The 22,207-nt window shown below is 32.5% G+C and overlaps 1 protein-coding gene across 2 annotated transcripts; it reads left to right on the top strand.

Moving 5' to 3' along the window:
- Positions 1–523: 523 nt before the first annotated feature.
- On the top strand, positions 524–7,032 carry LOC145144730 (serine/threonine protein phosphatase 2A 55 kDa regulatory subunit B beta isoform-like). Of its 2 annotated transcripts, none has more exons than XM_079074888.1 (14): positions 524–1,104; positions 2,669–2,772; positions 2,888–2,986; positions 3,095–3,214; positions 3,351–3,569; positions 3,710–3,801; positions 4,734–4,852; positions 5,065–5,188; positions 5,256–5,379; positions 5,520–5,588; positions 5,679–5,770; positions 5,853–5,930; positions 6,007–6,074; positions 6,419–7,032. In XM_079074888.1, the coding sequence occupies exons 1-14, from the start codon at positions 987–989 to the stop codon at positions 6,565–6,567; spliced, it is 1,575 nt and encodes a 524-aa protein (XP_078931014.1). In that variant the 5' UTR covers positions 524–986; the 3' UTR covers positions 6,568–7,032. The 2 variants fall into 2 exon arrangements, with proteins under 2 accessions (XP_078931014.1, XP_078931013.1); XM_079074887.1 differs by having other exon boundaries at positions 527–1,104; positions 3,351–3,572.
- The last annotated feature ends 15,175 nt before the right edge of the window (positions 7,033–22,207 follow it).

The following is a 22,207-nucleotide window of genomic DNA, read 5'->3' as shown; positions in this document are numbered from 1 at the left end:
CTCACCCAACTCAATCACCAAGAAATCTTGCTTGTTGCTAATGAGACTCATTTGGTGATATTGATGTAAAGAACTTGTGTGATATAAACTCTCAACCTATTAGTTGGGTGAAAACTATCGTCGACACCACTAAACATAGGTCCAGTACACTTGTTACATACAACCTTCCATTTTCTCTTTATCATCTTTGATAATAATGTTAAATAGATAAGGAATATCCCTAGCTAATCACAATTCACAATCCAATAAGCATCCTTATCTCATTAGAATAAACACAATAACACATTATAAAAACGCCAAAGCTCAAAAAAGCAAGGGCAAGAACGTCTTTTCAGAATCCTTACCCTGGGTCCTCACTAACTCAGCCCCGGTCGTGTACAGTCTTCAATAACTATAGTTTAATAACTCTCAACTCAAGTCACAGCCTGTCACGTTATCTCCGTCACAAACCATCATTGGACATCCGCGTATACTCATCGTTGGATCCTGGTCGATACGTGATTTAACCAACATCCATCCGCCGTTGCTTTATCATCAACTACACAAATTAGAAGAGGGGAAAATGTATTATTGAGAGAGAGGGAGCTTGGGTGTGTGTTCGGAGGCAAAAGGAACGGTTTGGTCACTTCAGTTTTCCGAAATTCTCCTTCCCCATTTTAGAGAGAGAAAGTGTGAGAAGAAGAGAGAGAAAATAAAATCCCAATCTGTGAATGAAGCGATTTGGTGTTGTTCATGATGATGAGAACGATGATGCTCGTTAATGGATGAATGAATCTGAAACAGGCACCGTCTTTGTTTTTGTTTTTGTTTTCATTTTTGTTTGTTGATGGAATTAACTGAGGATTTCGAGGTTGCGATCTTGGAGAAATAATAATTGGACGAACGATCGGATGATGCTGTTGTTGATTTGATTTTACTTTGGATTCAGTTGATTGATTTATCGTTTAATTAATCTGAAAAGAAAAAGAAGAGGAGAAGAAGAAGAGATGAACGGTGGCGATGGAGGAGATGTTGCGGCAGCTCCCGAGGGTCCACCACCTCCGCTTGACTGGAAATTCTCTCAGGTATTTGGTGAACGCACCGCCGGTGAAGAAGTTCAGGAAGGTAAACTAGCTTCAATGGAGATTATTCATTTGAATTCTATTTATTATATTTCTATCTATCTATCTATCTTTCCCGCATGTGGATCCACAGATTTGTATTTGATTAGGGCTTGAATGAAATATGTCTTTGATTTTGTTCGTGGATCGGCATATTATTGAATCGTCGGAGATTCTGGAAACCATTAAACTAGGTTTCTGTAGACGTAGGTACTTGATATTGTTGTTGGACCAAAGCATTAGAAATAATAAATTTGCACTCGTACTTTGATCAAGTACTGTCATTCAATTTTTCCATTCAATTGCATCGTCCTGGGGGGAGTAAGTATATGGAAGGCTTAAGCATTTCTTATTTGATTCCATGCGTTTCAAGGCATTATTCATGTTTCTCATTATTGGAAAACTATTAGCTTTTGCTTGCATATGATTTCATAGGTGTAGATATACAAATAGGAGTCGGTAGTTTATAATATATGATAATGCACACTGTACTTTTGAAGAAAATAAGAACATAACACAAGTTTGAATGTGAAGTTATCAACTTACTATGGGACAAGAGTTTCAGATTACCAAATAGGCAAAAAAGCAAGAGCTGAATCCTGTCTACTAAGGTTCAACGATCAGAGCACCTTTGGCAGAAAAATGGGAAACAAACTAAGGAAAATAATGGCTAGAAAATTAGAAGCAATCTACAAGAGAAGATAGATTTGAATGAGTCAGTACTTCTAGCGTGTGGAAATTTAGTAACAGTTGGAAACTTGTTATCCAATTACATGCTTGCTGGATTCTTCACCAATGAATTTGTGGGGTTCCACGCTCTTTTTGTCATTGCTACTTAACGTTTATTTCCAATTCATAGAGCATAAACCGATAATTTTGTGATCATTATGCTGCCTTTGAATCGAAGTTCTATCATACTCTTCACATGAACCTGTCTGGAACTTTCTATAACTTTTATATTCTATTCATCATTGAAACGTTTTTGGCACCCATACCAAACAAGATATTGTCGTGCCAGACATAAGTCCACCTTGATTGCTTTTTGACTTTTGTTTTACTTCAGGGAAAGCCCCTTAGCTGTCCTTGTAAGAGGCAAACTGTGGATCTTATTTTGTTACTTAGATTTACCCTGAGCCTTTGATGGTTATAGAAATGTTATTAATGGTACTCTAGTGCCTAATTGGTGATTTGTCAAGCTGTTTATTTACAACATGGCATAAATGCTAAGATCTGCAACCATGTAAACACCATTGCATTTCTTTATTTATATAATACATGTACTGGATTTGTACTTTCATAAACTCTTTTAAGACCAATCTGCTGTCATTTTGGTTATGGGTTTTGAATGAAAGATGCAAGTCCTGCTGTCATTTTCCAGGCCTATCTATATGATCACATCATACAAAAAGGTGTCATAAATGCTATTTAACAATCTTTTGTCTATACTTGTTGGCTTTTGGAAATATAAAGCTCTAGTGAAGTACCACTATAGTTTAATCGTACTGGATTTTTCCACTTTTTTACATTATTTCATAGTACAGTGATGAAAAATTTGTGGTTTTTTGCAGTTGATATCATATCGGCGATTGAGTTTGATAAAAGTGGTGACCATCTTGCTACTGGTGATCGTGGGGGAAGGGTAGTATTATTTGAGAGAACTGATAAAAAGGAGGTTGGCCATGCAAGATTTGATATTTTTGGTGTTTTGCATGTCTTTATTTTGTCTTCTACTGTCTTAAGTTAAGATTATGTTGTTACTCACAACTTTTCAATTCTTGATTGTGTAGCATGGTGGAAATAGAAAGGACTTAGAAAAGACTGATTACCCAATCAGCAGGCATCCTGAATTCCGCTACAAAACTGAGTTCCAGAGCCATGAACCAGAGGTTTTCTTTTATTCCATTTTCTTGAATTGTTACTTGTTTATTCTTCTATAGTGATCCAGTGATCTCTCCTATAGTTTTATTTATTGATTTCCAACTTTTTGTTTTCAGTTTGATTATTTAAAAAGTTTGGAGATTGAAGAGAAAATTAACAAAATCAGATGGTGCCAAACATCCAATGGTGCACTCTTTCTTCTGTCTTCTAATGATAAAACCATTAAATTCTGGAAGGTAACCACTGTAACTCCTTTCTTTCCTTCTGGCATACGTATCCTCTTTTCAACTTGTAAAATGACCCATTTGCTTATAGTAAAAATAATGTGTCTTTCTAGTTAATGTTGTAAAAACTTATTTTTGACTTTCACAGGTCCAAGAGAAGAAGATCAAGAAAGTTGCTGAGATGAGCATGGATACTTCCAATTCCAAAGCCAGTGGAAATGGCAATGTTGGTAGTTCAACTGTTACTTCCAACCCTAAGCTGCATCTTGCAAATGGTGGATGCACAGACAAAGACAAATCTTACACTAGTTTAAGCAATGCATTATCATTTCCTTCAGGGGGCATTGCATCACTTCGTTTACCTGTGGTAGTTGTACCCTTGCCCTACCACCTTCTCATTAATTGTGGAAGTCATCATGTTTTTAGTCTGTCTTTATGTCATCATCACATTGTTTTTTATTGCTCATGTTGGCAATTCAGTAGTGTGACACTAAGCTACAATTGCAGGTAACTAGCAACGAGACCAACCTTGTTGCAAGATGTAGAAGAGTGTATGCTCATGCACATGACTATCATATCAACTCTATCTCAAATAACAGGTTTGGGTCTTCAGTTCTTGCATTTAGTTTCAGGGCAAATTGCAGTAACTAGCAATGTGATTTGCTGTTTTTACCATAATAGGCAACGTCCTTGCATTTCAAATTGTAAAATGACTAAACTACCCTTGGACAGTTGACTTATTACCACACCACAGACTGTCAGCAAGAAAGTCAGATACTCACTCAAACACATTCACTACTCTTAAGAGTCTAACAAGTTTATTTTTACATTTTAGGGCTAAACACAAGAAATAGCAATGTAATTTCATTTATTTTTCTATTATTGCGTCCTGCTTTCAATTCTTTTTATAACAGCATTGTACCTTCATTTTTTTCCCTTATTAAAGCACTTTATTTTGAAACACTAGCAATTACAGCATTGTACTTTCAACATTTAGTTATTGGGATACCATAATATAGCACAGGGAAAACTGGTTTTTGTTTGGATGAGGATGACATTGTGATAGTTGGGTAGATTTTTCAAAGTATGATACTCTAATAGGAAAAGATGAAATTAGGATGCTATTATTAAAAAAAAAACTTAATGAAAATATGTTGATATTTCTTGCATTTAACCCTATTTTGTACTCATAATAGCAACATACTTATATTTATTTACACTTAATAGCAACATACTTGGATTTTCTTACCTAAAATAACTAATATTGTGGGTAATATATATACTGTTTATATACGTTTCAAGTTATATATTATTGGTATTATCTGTAAAGAATTCTAAGTACGTTGCTATTATCGGTTTTAAAATAAAGTACATTGCCTATATATATAGATATTGGTAACGAGATTAAAGTAGGATTCCTGCAATTGGGGCTTAATTTGACTTGCACAAACATGTTGAGTCTGTGATGCTTGAGTTTTGAATAATTGGGATGTGATGTTGATGTTGATGATCCTTTTCTTTTATGCATTAGTGATGGTGAGACATTTATCTCTGCGGACGATCTTCGGATAAACCTTTGGAATCTGGAAGTCAGCAATCAGAGTTTCAACATCGTGGATGTCAAGCCTGCAAACATGGAAGACCTCACCGGTACACTCTATTTTTATCAAACAATACAAAACCAACTTTATTGTATTAAATATAAATAGATTATTTTCGTTTTCCACAACCAGTTACTATATAGTGCTTGCATGTGTGTGACAATATTTTCCTATTCCTTAGCATCCTTCATTTAAATATTTTGGGTTACTTGTTTGTGAACGAACATTGATTGACTAGGACTTGTGTTTTTTTTGTTGCAGAGGTGATTACATCAGCTGAGTTTCATCCTAACCATTGTCATACACTTGCATATAGTAGTTCCAAAGGATCTATTCGCCTTATTGACTTACGTCAGTCTGCTCTATGCGATAAGCATTCTAAATTGTAAGTTTCTTGTTTTTTTTGAATAAATATAATTTTGGGGTGAATCCTTATCCTTATAATTATATAGGTTTGAGGAACATGAAGCACCTGGTTCAAGGTCATTCTTCACTGAGATAATAGCCTCTATTTCAGATATAAAATTTGGAAGAGATGGAAGATATATTCTAAGTCGTGATTACATGACCCTTAAGGTTTCTGATTTGTTCCTCTTCTGTTCTATTTATTATATACTTTCTACCATGTCCATTTAAAAACCAGCTCATCCGGGTTTTTATTTTCTATAACATATAAACTCAAGTTATATGGGTGTTGGTTTGTTTGTGTTGTGCAGTTATGGGACATCAACATGGACTCTGGTCCAGTTTCAACATTTCAGGTCCATGAATATTTAAGACCTAAGGTATACTTACTGTTCCCGTATATACATATATTTTTTGATTAGCATGGAATCGAGATGAGTGATGTATGTAGTATGTTATGTCCACTACAGCTATGTGATTTATATGAAAACGATTCTATTTTCGATAAATTTGAATGCTGTCTGAGTGGTGATAGCAAGCGTGTAGCAACTGGTTCTTACAGGTAACATTAAAATATATCATACAATTCACATATTCCACCCTGGCAGGCCATTATTGACTCACTTGTAAAAATTTCTTCACAGCAACTTATTCCGTGTGTTTGGGTGCAATCCGGGCAGCACTGAAGCAACCACCCTCGAAGCTAGCAAGAACCCAATGAGGTATTTTTTCTTTAAATAAATATAAGAAATAAGAAATGTGTGTTCATGTTTTAATAAAAGAATTTAAATCTTGTAGGAGACAAGTGCAGACCCCCTCAAGGCCTTCCAGATCCCTAAGCAGCATAACCCGGGCAGTTAGACGAGGTCAATCTTTTTCTTTAATTTCACACTCTCTACGACCACAAATTTCAATCCTTTTTTTTTTTTTTTTTTTTTTGTGAAATGGGTCAATATTTTATTAGTGACAAGTCAACTTACCTAAAAATGGAAGTGGAACAGGCTAAATCATTTAGTTTAAAAGTCGGCCTGTAAAACAATTTTGGTCCTTGAGTTTAGGTTAGGTCTTTTGTTGGGTTTTGGTCCGAAAAGGAATCCACTTGGTTTGCAATTCTGATCCTTATTTTTAAGTAAGTAGAGTAGTAGATTAGATTGAATTTGTTTAGTCAACATTTATTTATTAAAAAATTTGAATTTACTTACTACAACAGGAGGAGACAGCAACACCCCGGGAGTGGGAGTTGATGCAAACGGGAATTCATTTGATTTCACAACAAAGTTGCTCCATCTGGCATGGCATCCAACTGAAAACTCAATCGCCTGTGCTGCTGCAAACAGCTTGTACATGTATTACGCATGAAACAACATGCGCTCCCTCCCGTTTTAACAAATTTTTGGTTGCCAAATTCAGATCTGCATGCATATGGCTTTCTCTTTCTCATAGAGAGAGTAAGCAGCCTTTAACTCAAAACATGGTTCAAGGTTCCAAACCTCTTTTCTTCAGGTCTCAACTTCCCGCTTTGCCCTTTGATTCCTTTTATTTAATTTTTTCCTTTTTGACCATTACATTACATTAGAAGGACTCTTGGTTCTCTCTTGTTTTTATGATGTTGTTGGGTTGGGTTGGGTTGAAGCCACAGGATAACTGATTGGGATCTCCAGAAAGGATGGTTGGATGTTTTTAGGTTTAGTACCTTTTTTTTTTTTTTTTTTTTTTTTTTTTTTTTTTAGTTTGGAAGGCCCGCTGCCATCATCAACTTCTTTACATTAATTATTACTTGTTTCATACAATTAAATTTTTTATCTTTATAAATTCTTTAGACCATCTTACCTTTTCCTTTCATTTATTTGCTTTACTACTTTTAGATTTCATTTTCTCCAAATTCGGAATGCCCGCATTAATTAGGTTTTGAAGACGATCACGCCATTATTTGGTGTTTGGATGTATGTGTTTTTCTTGTTTCACTTCAACTTGTAATAATCAGTTGCCACTTGTTTCAATATGCAGGAACTCCTAAATTAAGTTAATTGTAGATATGTATGTAATTTTATCTTTTTTTTTTTTTTTTTAAAATTTTTTTTTAAAACAATATCAAGGAAATGTTATACTTTTAATTTGGATTTAAAATCGTAATAGTCTCATGACCGGTTTTAAACGTGTTCCAATGACTATTAGAGTGTCATTTAAAATAAACAACGGGAGAAAGAAAAACTTTTCAATTCAGAACAACAAAAATTACAATTTTAAAGTTGGGCCTGAAATGTCAAGGCACGTTTGATTGAGAAAATCTGTCTTCAGTTATTTTAAAAGCTTGGGGTTTTCATTTTTATATTTCTAACATAAAATTAAGAAAACAAGTTGAAGTCGTAGCCAAAGGTATGGCTGGATCACACCTTTTTTAGGAAGAGCTAATGTTCGTTTAGGGGTTGGGTATTTGGACCGAACCGGTTTGGCAAAATTGGTGGACCTTGGACAAAATCTGTTGAAGCCGGTCCAAATCTGGATTTTTTGGTTCTTGTACCCGTTGGACCATTACAATTTTAATTTTAGGTTCATATGGTACAACTCATTGAAGTCCACCGAACATTAGTTTATCTGTTAATACTACAGTATTACGATACGATTGTAACTGTGAATATTGTGAATATTTTGACTAAACCAAACTAGACCGGCTTTTGGACCGAACCGGTTTTGCAGAAATTGGTGGACCCTTATTGACCCTTATTGTTGGGTATTTTGGTTGGACATTGCGTTACCCCCCCCCCCCCCCCCCCCACACACACACACACACACACACACAAAAAATATATATATATATATATATATATATATATATATATATATATATATATATATATATATATATATATAAAAGACACCTACGTATAAGTTAAACTTGAGGATATAACTCTTCTTTTGTTTCTTGACAGTGAAGTAAGGCCTAAATTATAAGCTTATTATCTCAAGTTGGAACAAATTGATATGATCCCCTGTTTTAGGTCCCCAAGCCCCCCTTATATGGCGACATGGAGGTGAAAAAAGTGAAAGAGACGGAAGGAGTTTTCATTTTCATTTTAAAAATTCTGAAAATGTTTTCGGATTTATTTTTTCTAACATTTTTTATTTTTCAATTTTTGTTATGGCATATAATTATATTTAATACATTTGAACATAAAATGAAACAAACTTTTAATATAAAAATCAACATAAAATTCAAACGTGTATCAACATAAAAAGAAACATTTTCAATAAAACACTTTTTACTACTTTAATAGTATCAAGATTGCAAACGTCTCTGAAGACAATGTGTACGTATTTCCTATAACATGTTAGCAATTGAATTTCTAGCTTAAAACATTTCATCTTGGCCAATTATATCTAAAAAAAACTTTATTGAACCACATCCAAAGCCGTGAAGATTTTCGTCACCATATGTAGTGAATAAAATGTATTTTCCATCTTTGCAATGCAGACCATGCATGTACAATCAACATTTGACGTATCAACGGATAGTTTGGTATATCTTTCAAAATGTGAAATCTATTTAAAAAAACAAATGCTCGTTTTATAACATTCATGATGGATGAATATATGAAATTGAATAATTCTTTCTTTCCTCCCACTCCACTAGCATGTTGCTAATCAGAACGATGATATCACTCATTACATTATGGAGCTAAAATCTCTTTAGATTTAGATGCCAACTTGATTGCATACATTAATATAAGATTCGGAACAAATCAAAATAGCATTATATTATTGGGTAAAAATCTATTTTTAATATATAAGTTACTTAAAAGAAATAACTTATATAAGTTGGTTTGAGCTATTTAAAAATACTATTAGTTAGTAATATCCGTGTATAACTACATTAAGCATTTATAAATAGAAAATTATTTTGGTTTAAATTGCTAATGAACATAAAAAACTGAAATCATTTGATTGTTTGTATAGATGAGAGATAAATAAAAACTTTTATAATATTTTATTAATAAACAAAAACAAAAACCGATTATTTATTTATTTTTATTTTTTTGTAATATTTATAATAAAAAATTGGGTTGGTTTTGTTCACTAATGAGTATAATCTTCGAATTGGATAAGGCTAATTGATAGATTTATATTTTACAAAACTTTTAGAATTTGGAAAAGTATGAAAACAATATCTATAAGTTTTCCAATTTATGATAATTTCGAAAATACAAAACTTCTATTTTAATTTTTAGAATAAGTAAATCAAAAACGTTTTCAAAATTTTTAATTTTTTATGAAAAGCAATGTATGTTTTCGTAACCATAGTAGGCAAAAAGTTCTCTTTTCTTAGTCAACATATTCATATAACCAATTTTATCAACTTGTATCTCATAATTAACAATTTTATAAATAAAATTATTAATTAATTTAGATTTTTTTTTAATCTGTTAATAACAATTTTCAAATCTAACTTCTAAAGTTTGGCAAGTTGATGTAAAAATTGAATAATTACACTATTTAGTCACTTAGTCAAAGTAATCATTTGTTATTATCCTTTCAAGTATTCAATTATTAGGTGCATTTATGCACCTGTTTTGCAAGTTTAATTCCGTCATTTTATTGCATTTTAGTTTTTGATTCTTGCATTTAGTTAATAATTGGGACACTTACATGTTTTATTCAAAATATCTGGTACTTCACCATTTTCGAATTGTTTTGTAGGCACTACGTGTATACGTATGATGGAGCAAGGAGCTATAGAGGCGAGCATGAAGCAATGGAGCATTAGAGCATGGAGCATAGATGATGGAGTATGGAGAGAAGATGAGTGGGACAAGTCACGGAAGAAAACATGAAGACATAACCCAAGTCATTGCATTTCATCATAACAAATGACTATGTTTAAAACGTGGTCTGTGTTACACCAACTCGGGCCGTGTTTGTCCTTTTCATAATATATTTGAGCAACACAACTTGAGTTGAAGTTAGAATGAAGACGGAGTCAAGATTGAAGGCCAATTGAAGTTTCAGCAAAAAAATGCGATCTGCAGCAAAACTCATGGTCTGACAACAAAACTCACGGTCTGATCCCAAAAACTCACGACCATGCATTTTTTTCCGAGAACAGTTACCATTTGTGCTAAAATTAGAGGAAATGAGTTCATTATTCAGATAGACGGTTTTTGGAGCAACTTAGGGTGATTTTGGGTGGGTTTTGGAGGTTTTTGAAGAATTCTAATCATTGCAAACACTTTGATTATCATTTTGTAAGCATTAAACACTTTCAATTTCATCTCTTTGATTGATTTGTTTTTAGCAATGTGTGGCTAAAAACCCCAGTTTATAGTTCTTGTTCAAAACATGTTGATCACTTGACTTGATACATATGGCTTGATGTTTTGTTTATGATTATATTCTAATAATTGTGTACTAGAATCCTTGAATTTGATTGACCACTTATATGAATTAAATTCATGTGTAGTTAATTAACTTTTAGGGCACCTAATTGTTCTATAAAGTTAATGCGAGGTAAAAAGCAATAGGTTTTCTTATTGTATAATACAAATCACACGTTTTCACACTTCTGAGTGTATGAGAAGAAATGAGCATTGGTGGGAAGTTTGTACAAAACTTAATGCGAATTTTCAATATAATCTAAAAGCGTGTTTAGGTTGAATTAGTAAAGCTAGGTTTAGCCAAAGAGTGTATTTTTTTAACAACAAAAAGAGATTTATATAAGCAAAAACTAGCAAAAAGCTAGAAAGAAATCATAGTGGAAAAGTTAAGTAATCATTCGATTAGATAACTCGGCAAATGAGAGGTATTAAATCGTGTTAATATCTTTTAGTACCAACTTAGAATAGTAGTTATGAATCATATCAATGCATAATCAAGTTAAATGCCAACATTGAGAACTGGAACTAGAATGTTTAATTCATTGTTTACAAATCTATTTCATTTTTTGCATATTTTCAAAGTATATTGGTATTTACATTATTTAACATCTTGAAAACAACCCCCCTGTGACCGAAGTACTTTACGCAAAAAGGTATAGACTGTTATCCTGTGTCTTTGTGGTTCGACCATGCTTGCATTGTACTTCGTTTTGGTGCAGTAGAGCAGTGAATTATATGATACTTTTGTACCCCTTTATTTGTTGGGTTTGACGCCTTAACATTAATCGAACAGGTTTATAAACGACATAAGAGAAAAAGAACGTAAATTATTATATAAACTAAATTTTGAATTACAAGATCTATGTATCTCTATACTAAACATACTAACCAATATAAAGAAACAACATAGTTAAAGTGCATGTTATTAAGACTTGTCAGATTCAAAAGGACATTACATTTTATATAACTACTTGAAACACTAAGCTTGTGGCACTAACCTATGAGGAGATTTAATCTCATAAATTATATACATGTGCTTCTTTTAATTACTTAATGCATATGCATAAAGTAAGACTTAATATATATATATATATATATATATATATATATATATATATATATATATATATGGTTAGGTTATTGTGTTCCAACTATCTATTGTGTGAATGTATGATTGATTGTGGACCAATCATTTTAGTTATTTTAAGAAAGTAATTAATGCATATTAAATGCTGAAGATTTAAACCTAACTTTCTCTCTCTCTCTCTCTCTCTCTATATATATATATATATATATATATATATATATATATATATATATATACACACCCTGTTTTTCTCCCACCTCCTATACTAATTTCGCAGGGTTCCCATGACGCCACGTAACCTGTCTTCTAAACAACGCCATGGACATCCAAAGTTGCTTCACACCACCTCAATCGTGTTGTATCGATTTATCAAGGAGGATTTTTTTACTTTGATTGAAGCGTTGAGATGGGTTTCGAACCGATAGAACGCAAAGAAGAGACGCGCCTTTTTATTTGAAATGGTGGTTTGGTTCCGGATTCTGTCTATTCTGCCCTATAAATGCCAACACATCTCATCATTTGTGTATGTCGTTCTATACGCTCTTGTTTCCGACCGACGTTATGGTCTCTGTAAGTGGCACGTTCTACCACTCCTGGGTATGCCATCGTCTCCCTAATCGCAACCCTCAATTTCTTTTCTATTTAGTTTTCGTTTTTTTACTTTCTTATTTTTTCCTAATCAAAGATCTCTTATGCCTAATTTTTCTTATATTCAGTTTGGAGATTGAAGTTTTTGTTTGCTAATGATTCGTAAGTATGTATCAAAATTACTTCCTCCTGTATTCAATTTCTCCAAGAATTGGGAACTTGAACTTGGCCTTCCGTAACTAGCAGGGGATTTCTCATCCTATTCGTGGCTCTGCAAAAGGGTATGTTGACCAAATTCAACTTGAATGGGTTACTTGTTTGTAAGTATCTACTTTTGCATCCAGTATCTGAAGGCCGAATCATGATGACATGCCCCATAAAACATTCAAGAATCAAAGGAATAGATTTTCTTTTTCTTTGAAGTTTGACATTCATTTCTCAGATTTATCTCATAACTAAACAACTATGCAACTTAGGTATATTCGATCACTAACATCAACATTTTCTTTTAGAAACATGTATTAGGATTTAGGGTTCTTATTCAGATTTTTGATATGTGTAAATCCTTCTAATTTGAAAAAGAAACGCCATGAATGCAGATGAATTGATACATTGGAATCCTGTATCTAATCAATATTTATTTTTCTTAAGCTGATGGTATATGAAATTATTTAGTTCAAAAGATCTATATGGAAAGACCGGAATCATTGCATGTGTGATAAAGTATATATATAAAAAAAATTTGTAAATGTATTACTGGTTATAGACAATTTGGTTTGTGTTTTGTTTATGTGTCTATACTCTCCTATCAGTTCAATTCAGGTGCAAAGATTTCTTATGTGGTTGAAAGATGGGTTGATTTTATTGGTGTATTCTTGCTCACTTAAATGGCTATTTAAAGACATGATTTCTGATGGCTTTTGGGGATATCATTCTAATAATTTGGAAGCAAGTACTTAGTATTGGTTATCAGTCACACATGAGTTATCACGTACTTTTAATAACCGGTTATAAGTTGTTTACAAATGGCGGCAAACATTTTGGAATTTTGATATACATTGGCTGTTCGAATCACACACTCTTCTTTTGGTTGGAAAACATAACTTCGATACAAAATGTTGATATATTTCCAAATTTACAAGAAGACTTAAAGATGAGGGGTTATAGTGGGCATTTGGAAGGTAGATATTGGTGGTTCATTTAACATAATATGCAAATTCTTCTATTGTTAGTCTTTGTTTTTATAACTACAAGATATATTTTCCTTCTTAAACTTAATAATACGGGATGAGGTTATCCAGGTAAAAGGCTGAAGTGGAGCAATTATATGGTGCAGTGGATATTCATATTATCTTTAACTTTTCTTTATTTTTTTTATATCCATTACTTTAGGGGTTTAGGGTTTACGAGGGTCATAGAAGGTGGTAATTGGATCTATTATATAGTCTCTGGCTAAAAAAGACCATTACTATTTTGACTATTACTATAAGTATTTAATATGATAACTGTTGTTCTCAAGTTCCGAATAATTACCTATAAACCAAACAGAAAATCACAAACAAGTTAAATTAAGGATATTGTGGACGATTGTGATTATTTACATTCTAATACCAAAGATATGGTTGTAACCATACATTAAAATTAAGGATTACTAACCACATGCATGAATTGAGTGGCCAAGTTACCAGCCGACAATTTTATTTATCTTTTAGGCCTTTGGCTTCAAATTTGACTTTTAAAAAAAGTTTAGGTTCGAAGACTGTATAAAAACATTGATCATGAGGTCTTTGTGTTTTTGAGTGAATGCTCTGATAGGTGTTCTCTTGTTGGATCATGAAGTTATAGCCCTTTTACTACCAACAATCTTAGGCAGGGTATTGAACCTTTATCCCTTTTAATGGAGACAAATTACATCAATATATTATGTAAGAAAACTCGGTAAAATTAGTTAATTTAACTTTTTTTTCGTAATTTTAATTTCCTTTTTGTGTTTTATATGCTATAGAGTAAAAAATAACAAATATGTATCATTCGCAGGACAGTACAATTGGTTTCTATTTGTGTCTCCATATCAGATATTAACATTGCTTCAAAGGTATTTTTCATTCCTCTTCGGCATGTTTCTGCTTCTTTTGTGGCAGAAGATTATGTCAAGTACTCTGGTAAACGAAGGTTGTAAACTTTATACCTTTTTATCGATTTAACGTGAATTTTACCTAATTATGTTGTGTGTGTGATATATATATATATATATATATATATATATATATATATATATATATATATATATATATATATATATATATATATATATATATATATATATATATATATATAAACTTTATGACAATGGGAAAGGAGACAAATCTGAGGACCCAAATGAAAATGGGAATGAGAAGAAGTTCTGATTGTATGAAAGAAATAGCAACGTACTTTCATCAATTTGTGTAATAGCATCCTACTTAATATCTTTTTATTAAGGCATTGTACTATGAAAATCCATCCATTCATAACATTGTACTTTCAATTTCACCCGGTCGTTCAGCCATTGGTTGGGCTTTAATTTTTTTTCCACTAAGAGTCATTCAAATAAAAATTATAATTCATAAAAAATATGATACAACATGTTTATGTGTGACATCCCCAATTTCACGGCCAAAAAAGACCGATTTTAGTTTATGCTTTATAAAAATCAGAGTACCCTTTTAATAAAAATGTTGCGGAATTTGTTCCCAGAAAATACATGATAAATACTTTATCAAAGCATTTCCGAAGAAATGTATTTTATTCATTTAAACATTTGGGATGTCATTGTCAATGCAGAAACATAAGCATAAACAGAACTTACATTCATTTACACTAGTGATCTACACCTTTTTAATCTCTCAGTGTAATGTAACTTCGTATCGGCACCTGTGATTCAAATAAGCTTGAGTGGTCAGGTTGGGAAACCTGGTGAGTACATAGGGTTTTCAACCCACAATAATATAATTATTATATTTAATCATCAAACAATCAACCCAATTACCCATCCCCATTATCTTCTTTAATCTTAAGGATCTACCCTAAGAATCATCTATCCTTCATTCCTAAGGATTGACCTAAGGAATAGGAACGAAGTCCATCGCTGCCCGAGGTTTATACTACAAGCACTAACGAACGTCGATCCTCACGTACTGATCCTATACAATGATCTTACAAGATCTAGCCTAAAGGATCGATATGAACAACAAACTGACGAAGCTGCTTCGGAAATTCCCTAGCAGCAAACGAGGATCGATAAAATGAGGGGAATGGAATAAGTTTCACCACGAACCTTCGTTCGTAAAAGAAAGAACCACAAGACAATTAAGTCAGGGGTAGCTATCTAGATAACAATGCCTAGCCGTGGTACGAATATCGTGAGGTATTTTACCCCCAGACTCACCCTATCCAGCATCAAACTTTGCCTAGCAGTGGTCTGAATATCGTGAGGTATTTTACCCCCAGACTCACCCTATCCGGCATCAAACTTTGCCTAGAAGTGGTCTGACATCGTGATCGAAAACGCTGACACATGAAGCTCGTCCGATCACTTCATAAAAGAAACGAATACTCTAAAGCTCTTCAAAATAAAAAGTATAGAGAAAATACTAATAAAGTACTCCCGTACGCTCCCGTACCCTGACACGTAATAGTGTAAAAAAGAAGAACTTTGTACATGATACTTATCGAATGAACACATAGTTCAAAAATACCTAATCCATACTCTCAGATTAATAACAAATAACTATGCCTATACTCTGCTAGATGACTAGATCATCTTAAACATTGATACCTCTCATCAATTTTTATTTCATCACACATCATCTAATTCATCTACCCATGTTTTACCCAACATATTTGTAGATATAAAATACATATACAGTTTAAATCAATTAAAACATGTATAAAATTGTTCATCCATCATAGATAACAAGTATACAGATAATATGCACACATAGCACGTAATTTATATAAGATACTTCATATCTATGTGTAAGATGAAAATAATATGCACTCACCTTATTAGCATGAGTTGATAGAATCTAACTAGAAACGGTCAGCGCTTCGTGATCGTCGGGCTCGGGAAGCGAAAACGGATTCAGCAAACGAGAGAGATAGAAAGTAGAAGGTGTAAGGAATGAAAGGGTCTTGATCGCTATTTATAGGCTGTTCCGGGCCCATTCACGTCGTGAACATGATAGGTTCACGTTGTGAACTTCCATGAGTCATCCCGTTGCTTTAAGACGTGTTTTCTAGCCCCGATTAGTGTCCCTGACACGTTTCACGTCGTGAACTTCATGTTCACGTCGTGACTTAAGGCGGTTAGGGTTTCAACCACGTGTCATGCTCTCAACAGCTGCATCTTCGGAAGGCAATAACTTTTGGATACGAGCTCCGTTTTCGACGTTCTTTATATCCACGCGAAGCTGGAGACGTACTTTACAACTTTCATTTAGAAACCTAAGGCTAAAAAGTAATCTATCATAAACTCACTTTTTACGCGTCCCGGTATCGTGTCGGTTTTGTCGCGAAACTTCGACAGGTCATAACTTCTTCGTTATAACTCGGATTTCGACGTTCTTTATATGTACGGAAACCTTGTGACATATACTACAACTTAGTTAAGATTATTTATTCTAAATAATCATCTATCAAAAAGTCATTTTTGACGCTTATCGTCTCTAAATTGACTAGCCCGGATCTGCGGGCGTTACATTATGATACTTAATTTGTTGTGATCTAAAAGTATTTTTATTCAAATATTTTATGATCATTAATTATTATATCTTTTATGATTCAAAATTAAATGATTCAAAAAATATAATTATCCAAATGTTGTTATGAACAAAAACTTTATTTAATTTAATATATTATGATGCAAAATCATATGATTAAAAAAATGATATGATCCAAAATGATATGATTCAAAATGATATGATCCAAAAGTTTATGATTCAAAATGATTTGATTCAAAATATCATGATCCAAAAATAATATGATCCAAAATAATATGATGCATAATATCATTATGATTAAAAAAAAATTATAATTGTTGAACATCAAAATCTAGAACCGATATTTAATAAAAAAAAAAGATGAAAAAAATAAAAAAGAAACACAAGAAACCTTACAGGCGTAGTAAAAATGTTAACAGATAAAAACAAAAACTAATAATAAAAATAATAATAAAAATAATAAAAATAATAATAATAATAAAAATAAAAAAACTGAAAAAACCGAGTATATATGCCTTTAAAAAAGTTTTTTTTAAATATTAAAAAAACTTTAAAAAATGAAAAAGACAAGAAAACCAATTTAAATAGCGTTTTATGGACGTTCGTCGCGCGTGATTATTTTCTCGAGCCCGTATTACGTTCCACGGACGGACGTCGCATGCGAACGCGTCACGAACTAGTAATTGTGTTTTACGTTTGTACCATTGACGAAATGAATGGTGGAGAATTGTCGTCGCGGTTCCTACCATATATATATATATATATATATATATATATATATATATATATATATATATATATATATATATATATATATATATATAGAGAGAGAGAGAGAGAGAGAGAGAGAGAAAGAGAAAGAGAAAAAAAGAGGTAAGTTCAATTGAAAAAATAAAAAATGTTGAGAATGGAGGAATCATTCTCAGCTATTCATTTATTTTCTGCCGCAAAACGCCCCGTTGTACCGGGCCGACGGAGGATGAGTAATATTTATATTTGAATATAAATATATGTGTATTCATATATGAATACATCACCTCCCCTCCGCCACCAACCACCACCACCATCTCCGCCACCACCACCACCTCCAGAACCAAACATCACCATTAACCGCCACCTCCGCCAGTGATGGGTTTTACATGTATTAACACGGATAAATCCCTAACACTTAAGGGTACATGCAACTTATTAGATCTATGTAACGCCCGCAGATTCGGGCTAGTCAATTTAGAGACAATAAGCGTCAAAAATGACTTTTTGATAGAAGATTATTTAGAATAAAAAATCTTAACCAGGTTATGGTATATCTCACAAGGGTTCCGTATATATAAAGAATGATGAAATCCGAGTTATAACGAAGAAGTTATAACCCGTCGAAGTTTTACGGCAAAACGGGCACGACACCGAGAATCGTAAAAAGTAAATTTTTGATAAAATACTTTTTAGCCTTAACGATCTAAACGAAAGTCGTATTATACGTTAAAACGAGAGCGTGCATAAAAAGAACGTCCAAATCTGACTTCGTATGAGGAAATTATGATTTTTCTAAGATTTAGCATAGCAATGCACAACCCGGAATTCGAATTTTAGATCGATCAATTTTTAGCCGACACAACCTAAATGAGAATTGAAGATCTCATTAATAGGAGTTCAACGATAAAAAGACAGTCGAAAACGGAGTGCGTATGTAGAAGTTGTGAGTTTTACACGGTCGATAAACAGTGTAATTTTCTCATAATGTTAAATTTATAATCGGTCGAGAATTAGTCAATGGAGTCAAAAGGAGAGATGTAGATCTTGTCAATACCAACGCGTGGATATAAAGAACGTCAAAAATGGAGCTCGTATGCGAAAGTTACAGAATTTAGAAGTCGGAAGGGTGCTACTGCGAAATGGGTGACGTGGCTTAATCTGGACTATTGCTTTCTCCCCATGCCTTGACACCAGATGGTGACATGTGGAACCTACTCGACGAGTTGGAGCCCTAAACTCGACGAGTTTGTCCAAAATTCAACCTATAAATAGCATGCGAGGGTGCATTCATTTCTCACACCAAAAACCCATTCTCTCTCTCTCTAACTTCTCTAAGCCTCCTAAAACCCTAGTAACTTCTAAGTGATAGAGGAAAGCCCCAGAGCGCCTGAAGGCTCCGAGAAAAAGAGCTTTTCGGCTCGGAAACTCTGCCCCCATAGAGCCCGGTTCTTAGTCAAACCTCCCGGTAAGTGAGTTATGCTTACTCTACTTCAAGTATAGCTTATGTTTAAGTTCAATATCATTATTGTGAACTTATAAACAATAAATATATTATAAAATATAATATACAAAGTGTTATTATAATATCTTTTAACTACTCGCGGTACGGAGAATCTGGTTTGAAGGGTCGCATAGAGTTGTTGGATTTCAGAAGTGCTATAATGCCAAAATGGTCCTGCCCTCCGGTGTTTCATGTCTGGCCCCTGTCTGTACATAGTGGTTGAAAAGTATTGTTTAACACTTATAAACAATATCGCTCGTAAATAGTCGTGATAAATATTAGACTAAAAATCTATAAGTAATGATACTAGGATTCGTCAAAGGAAAATAGAATCGTTAGAAGCGAAGCGCTGCCCGAGTTTGGAATCATCACTTTAACAAGTGAGTGCATAGTTACTTTCATCTTACACATAGATATGAAATATTTAATATAAATTACGTGATATGTATGCATATTATCTGTGTTCCTGATATCTATGCTAGATGAACAATTTATACATGTTTACGTGATTTAAACTGTATACGTATTTTTATACTTATAAATATATATTGGGTAGCGACGGGTGATGAGAGATAAATGATCCTTAGGAAAAGTCCTTAGGAACAAATAAATGTAAGAAAATGCGATGTAAGGAGATGAGAGGTAAATACGATGTAGGAGATGACCCTTAGGATGAGTCTTTAGGGAAGTTTAAATGAAGAAAATGGGGATGGGTAATCGGGTTAACTGTTTGACAAAAACTATGTGAAGAAACAAATTAACTATATTATTGTGGGTTGAAAACCCTATGTACTCACCATGTTTCCCAACCTGACCCACTCAGTTTACTTGTATCACATGTATCAATACGAAGCTACATTACACTGAGAGACTAAAGGAGATATAAATCACTAGTGTAAATGAATGTAATGTCTGTTTATGCTTATGTTTCTGTATTGACGATGACATCCCAAAGTTTTAATATAAACAAAATACATTTCTTCAGAAATTCTTTGATAATATATTTATCATGTTTTCTGGGAACAAATTCCGCAATATAATTCTTTAAAATGAATACTCTGATTTTCAAATAAGCATAAATAAAATTTTTAAAATGATCGTGAATTTGGGGATGTCATAATCTATGTCATAACACTATTGAAGTAATATTCTATTGAACAACAAAACTATAAACCCTACATCAAATTCGAAAAATCACATACAAATTAGGGTATACATACCTTATAGTTATTGTATTAAATAACTAATCAAAAACCTTCTTGAAAGACTTTTGGAAACAAGCACCACAAGTGTCGTGCCTCTAATGGTTCACACCCAAACCCTAGCGACCAAGGAACTTGAAAAGAGGAGAGAGGTGGAAATTTCGGATTTTCTTCTAATCATAGAGTGGCCGAAATTTGCAAGGTATAGAAGTCCTTATATAGTGCAAATTGGAAACCTTAGATAAGCCCAAACTCAATATAATAATATCATCTTGAATTGGGTAATTATCCAGCTTCCAAATTATCCACAAAGGATAATTCTAGAAACCCTAAAGCCCTACAAAAACAGTCCAAGGCTTCTAGGAAGGTTCTAGAATGCCTCTTGCTCAACTATTGAACAATTACACTTCAACCACTGTACTTATAATTAATTTCATTAATCCCAAAATTAATTTTAATTAATTTCTGATTAACTATTAATTAAATATTACTATTTCTAATTAATATATTATTCTCATAATATATTAACAAATCATTTATTTTGATTTCTAATTAGTTTAATAATCATATAATAAATTAATAAATCAGTCAGTCTCTCTAACAGTTTTATATATATATATATATATATATATATATATATATATATATATATATAGGCTTAGGTTATTTTGTTTCCACTAACTATTGTGTGCCAGAATGCACAGATCTGGACCGCCGGATGGAATATAATCAAAGGTCATGATCTGAGAGTCTATGATATTACAATAGGGTAACATGTACCATATAATTACATAAATTTCCGCATAAGGGTATTTTTGTCAAATTACCTATATTAAAAAATGAAAATTTTGGATTTTTAAGGGATAATTAATTCCCTTATTTTTAAATTTCTAAATATTTTAAATTAATTCAAATTTAAAAATCCGATTTTATTCTGTCAGAATGACAGAATTTCAACCATAAACTAGTAAAAATATTTTTTATTATTATATAATATATTTCCAATGCATATATTTTTGATAATTAACCCGATTTAAGAATTCTACATATTATTCATATACATCCAAATTGGAATGAGGGTCTATGATTTTATTCTTAATATACATCTGAAAATAAATACAAATCTATACATATTCTTGCCTTATACATTTTAATATAGTATACATATTCTAACAGAATATCATAAAAAATGAATAAAATTTTAAAAAAATAGCATTCTTGAATATACAATTATTGAATATATACACTTGATCTACTTCAATGGTCCAGATAATCCACTTGATTCCAACTATTCGTACGAAAATGTGATGTATTATCGTACACATGTAATTCTTCGCAAATATACTTGTTGTTGAACTCGATTCCAAATCTTTCTCTTGTATGATCAATATTGAATTCCTTCTCCATGCCATTCTAAAAGAATAAGATGCATTACTCGTTAGTATTACCAGTTAAACAAGTATACTTGTTGTTAACAAACATTCTCATAGGCATTATAACAGAATGCATTTATACAAATAAATTATGACAAAATACATTACAGAATGCACTTAAATCATAGTCTTTTCTTCTATATGTATAAACATTCTAAAGCATGTATAAATGTATTCTATGAAAATTACTAGCAACACATCTTTTATGTAGTACAATGAACATGTGTTTGCATATCTATTTTTTGAGAATATAAATACTTTTAATTCACTACTCAAAGTCTAAAGTAGAATTTCTACCATATCTAT

This window comes from Lactuca virosa, chromosome 1, assembly GCF_052849685.1.
Source record: "Lactuca virosa cultivar CGN04683 chromosome 1, Lactuca_virosa_CGN04683_v6, whole genome shotgun sequence".
Taxonomy (NCBI): Eukaryota; Viridiplantae; Streptophyta; class Magnoliopsida; order Asterales; family Asteraceae; genus Lactuca; species Lactuca virosa.
This window is presented reverse-complemented; position numbering and strand designations above follow the sequence as displayed.

What these genes read in the sequence shown, in the direction of transcription:
- LOC145144730 (XM_079074887.1), top strand. Translation starts at nt 987, where the DNA reads ATGAACGGTGGCGATGGAGGAGATGTTGCGGCAGCTCCCGAGGGTCCA. An exon ending in TCCAGAGCCATGAACCAGAG is followed by an intron (nt 2,987 to 3,094) that starts GTTTTCTTTTAT and finishes TTTTGTTTTCAG; the next exon opens with TTTGATTATTTAAAAAGTTT. An exon ending in GCTAGCAAGAACCCAATGAG is followed by an intron (nt 5,931 to 6,006) that starts GTATTTTTTCTT and finishes TAAATCTTGTAG; the next exon opens with GAGACAAGTGCAGACCCCCT.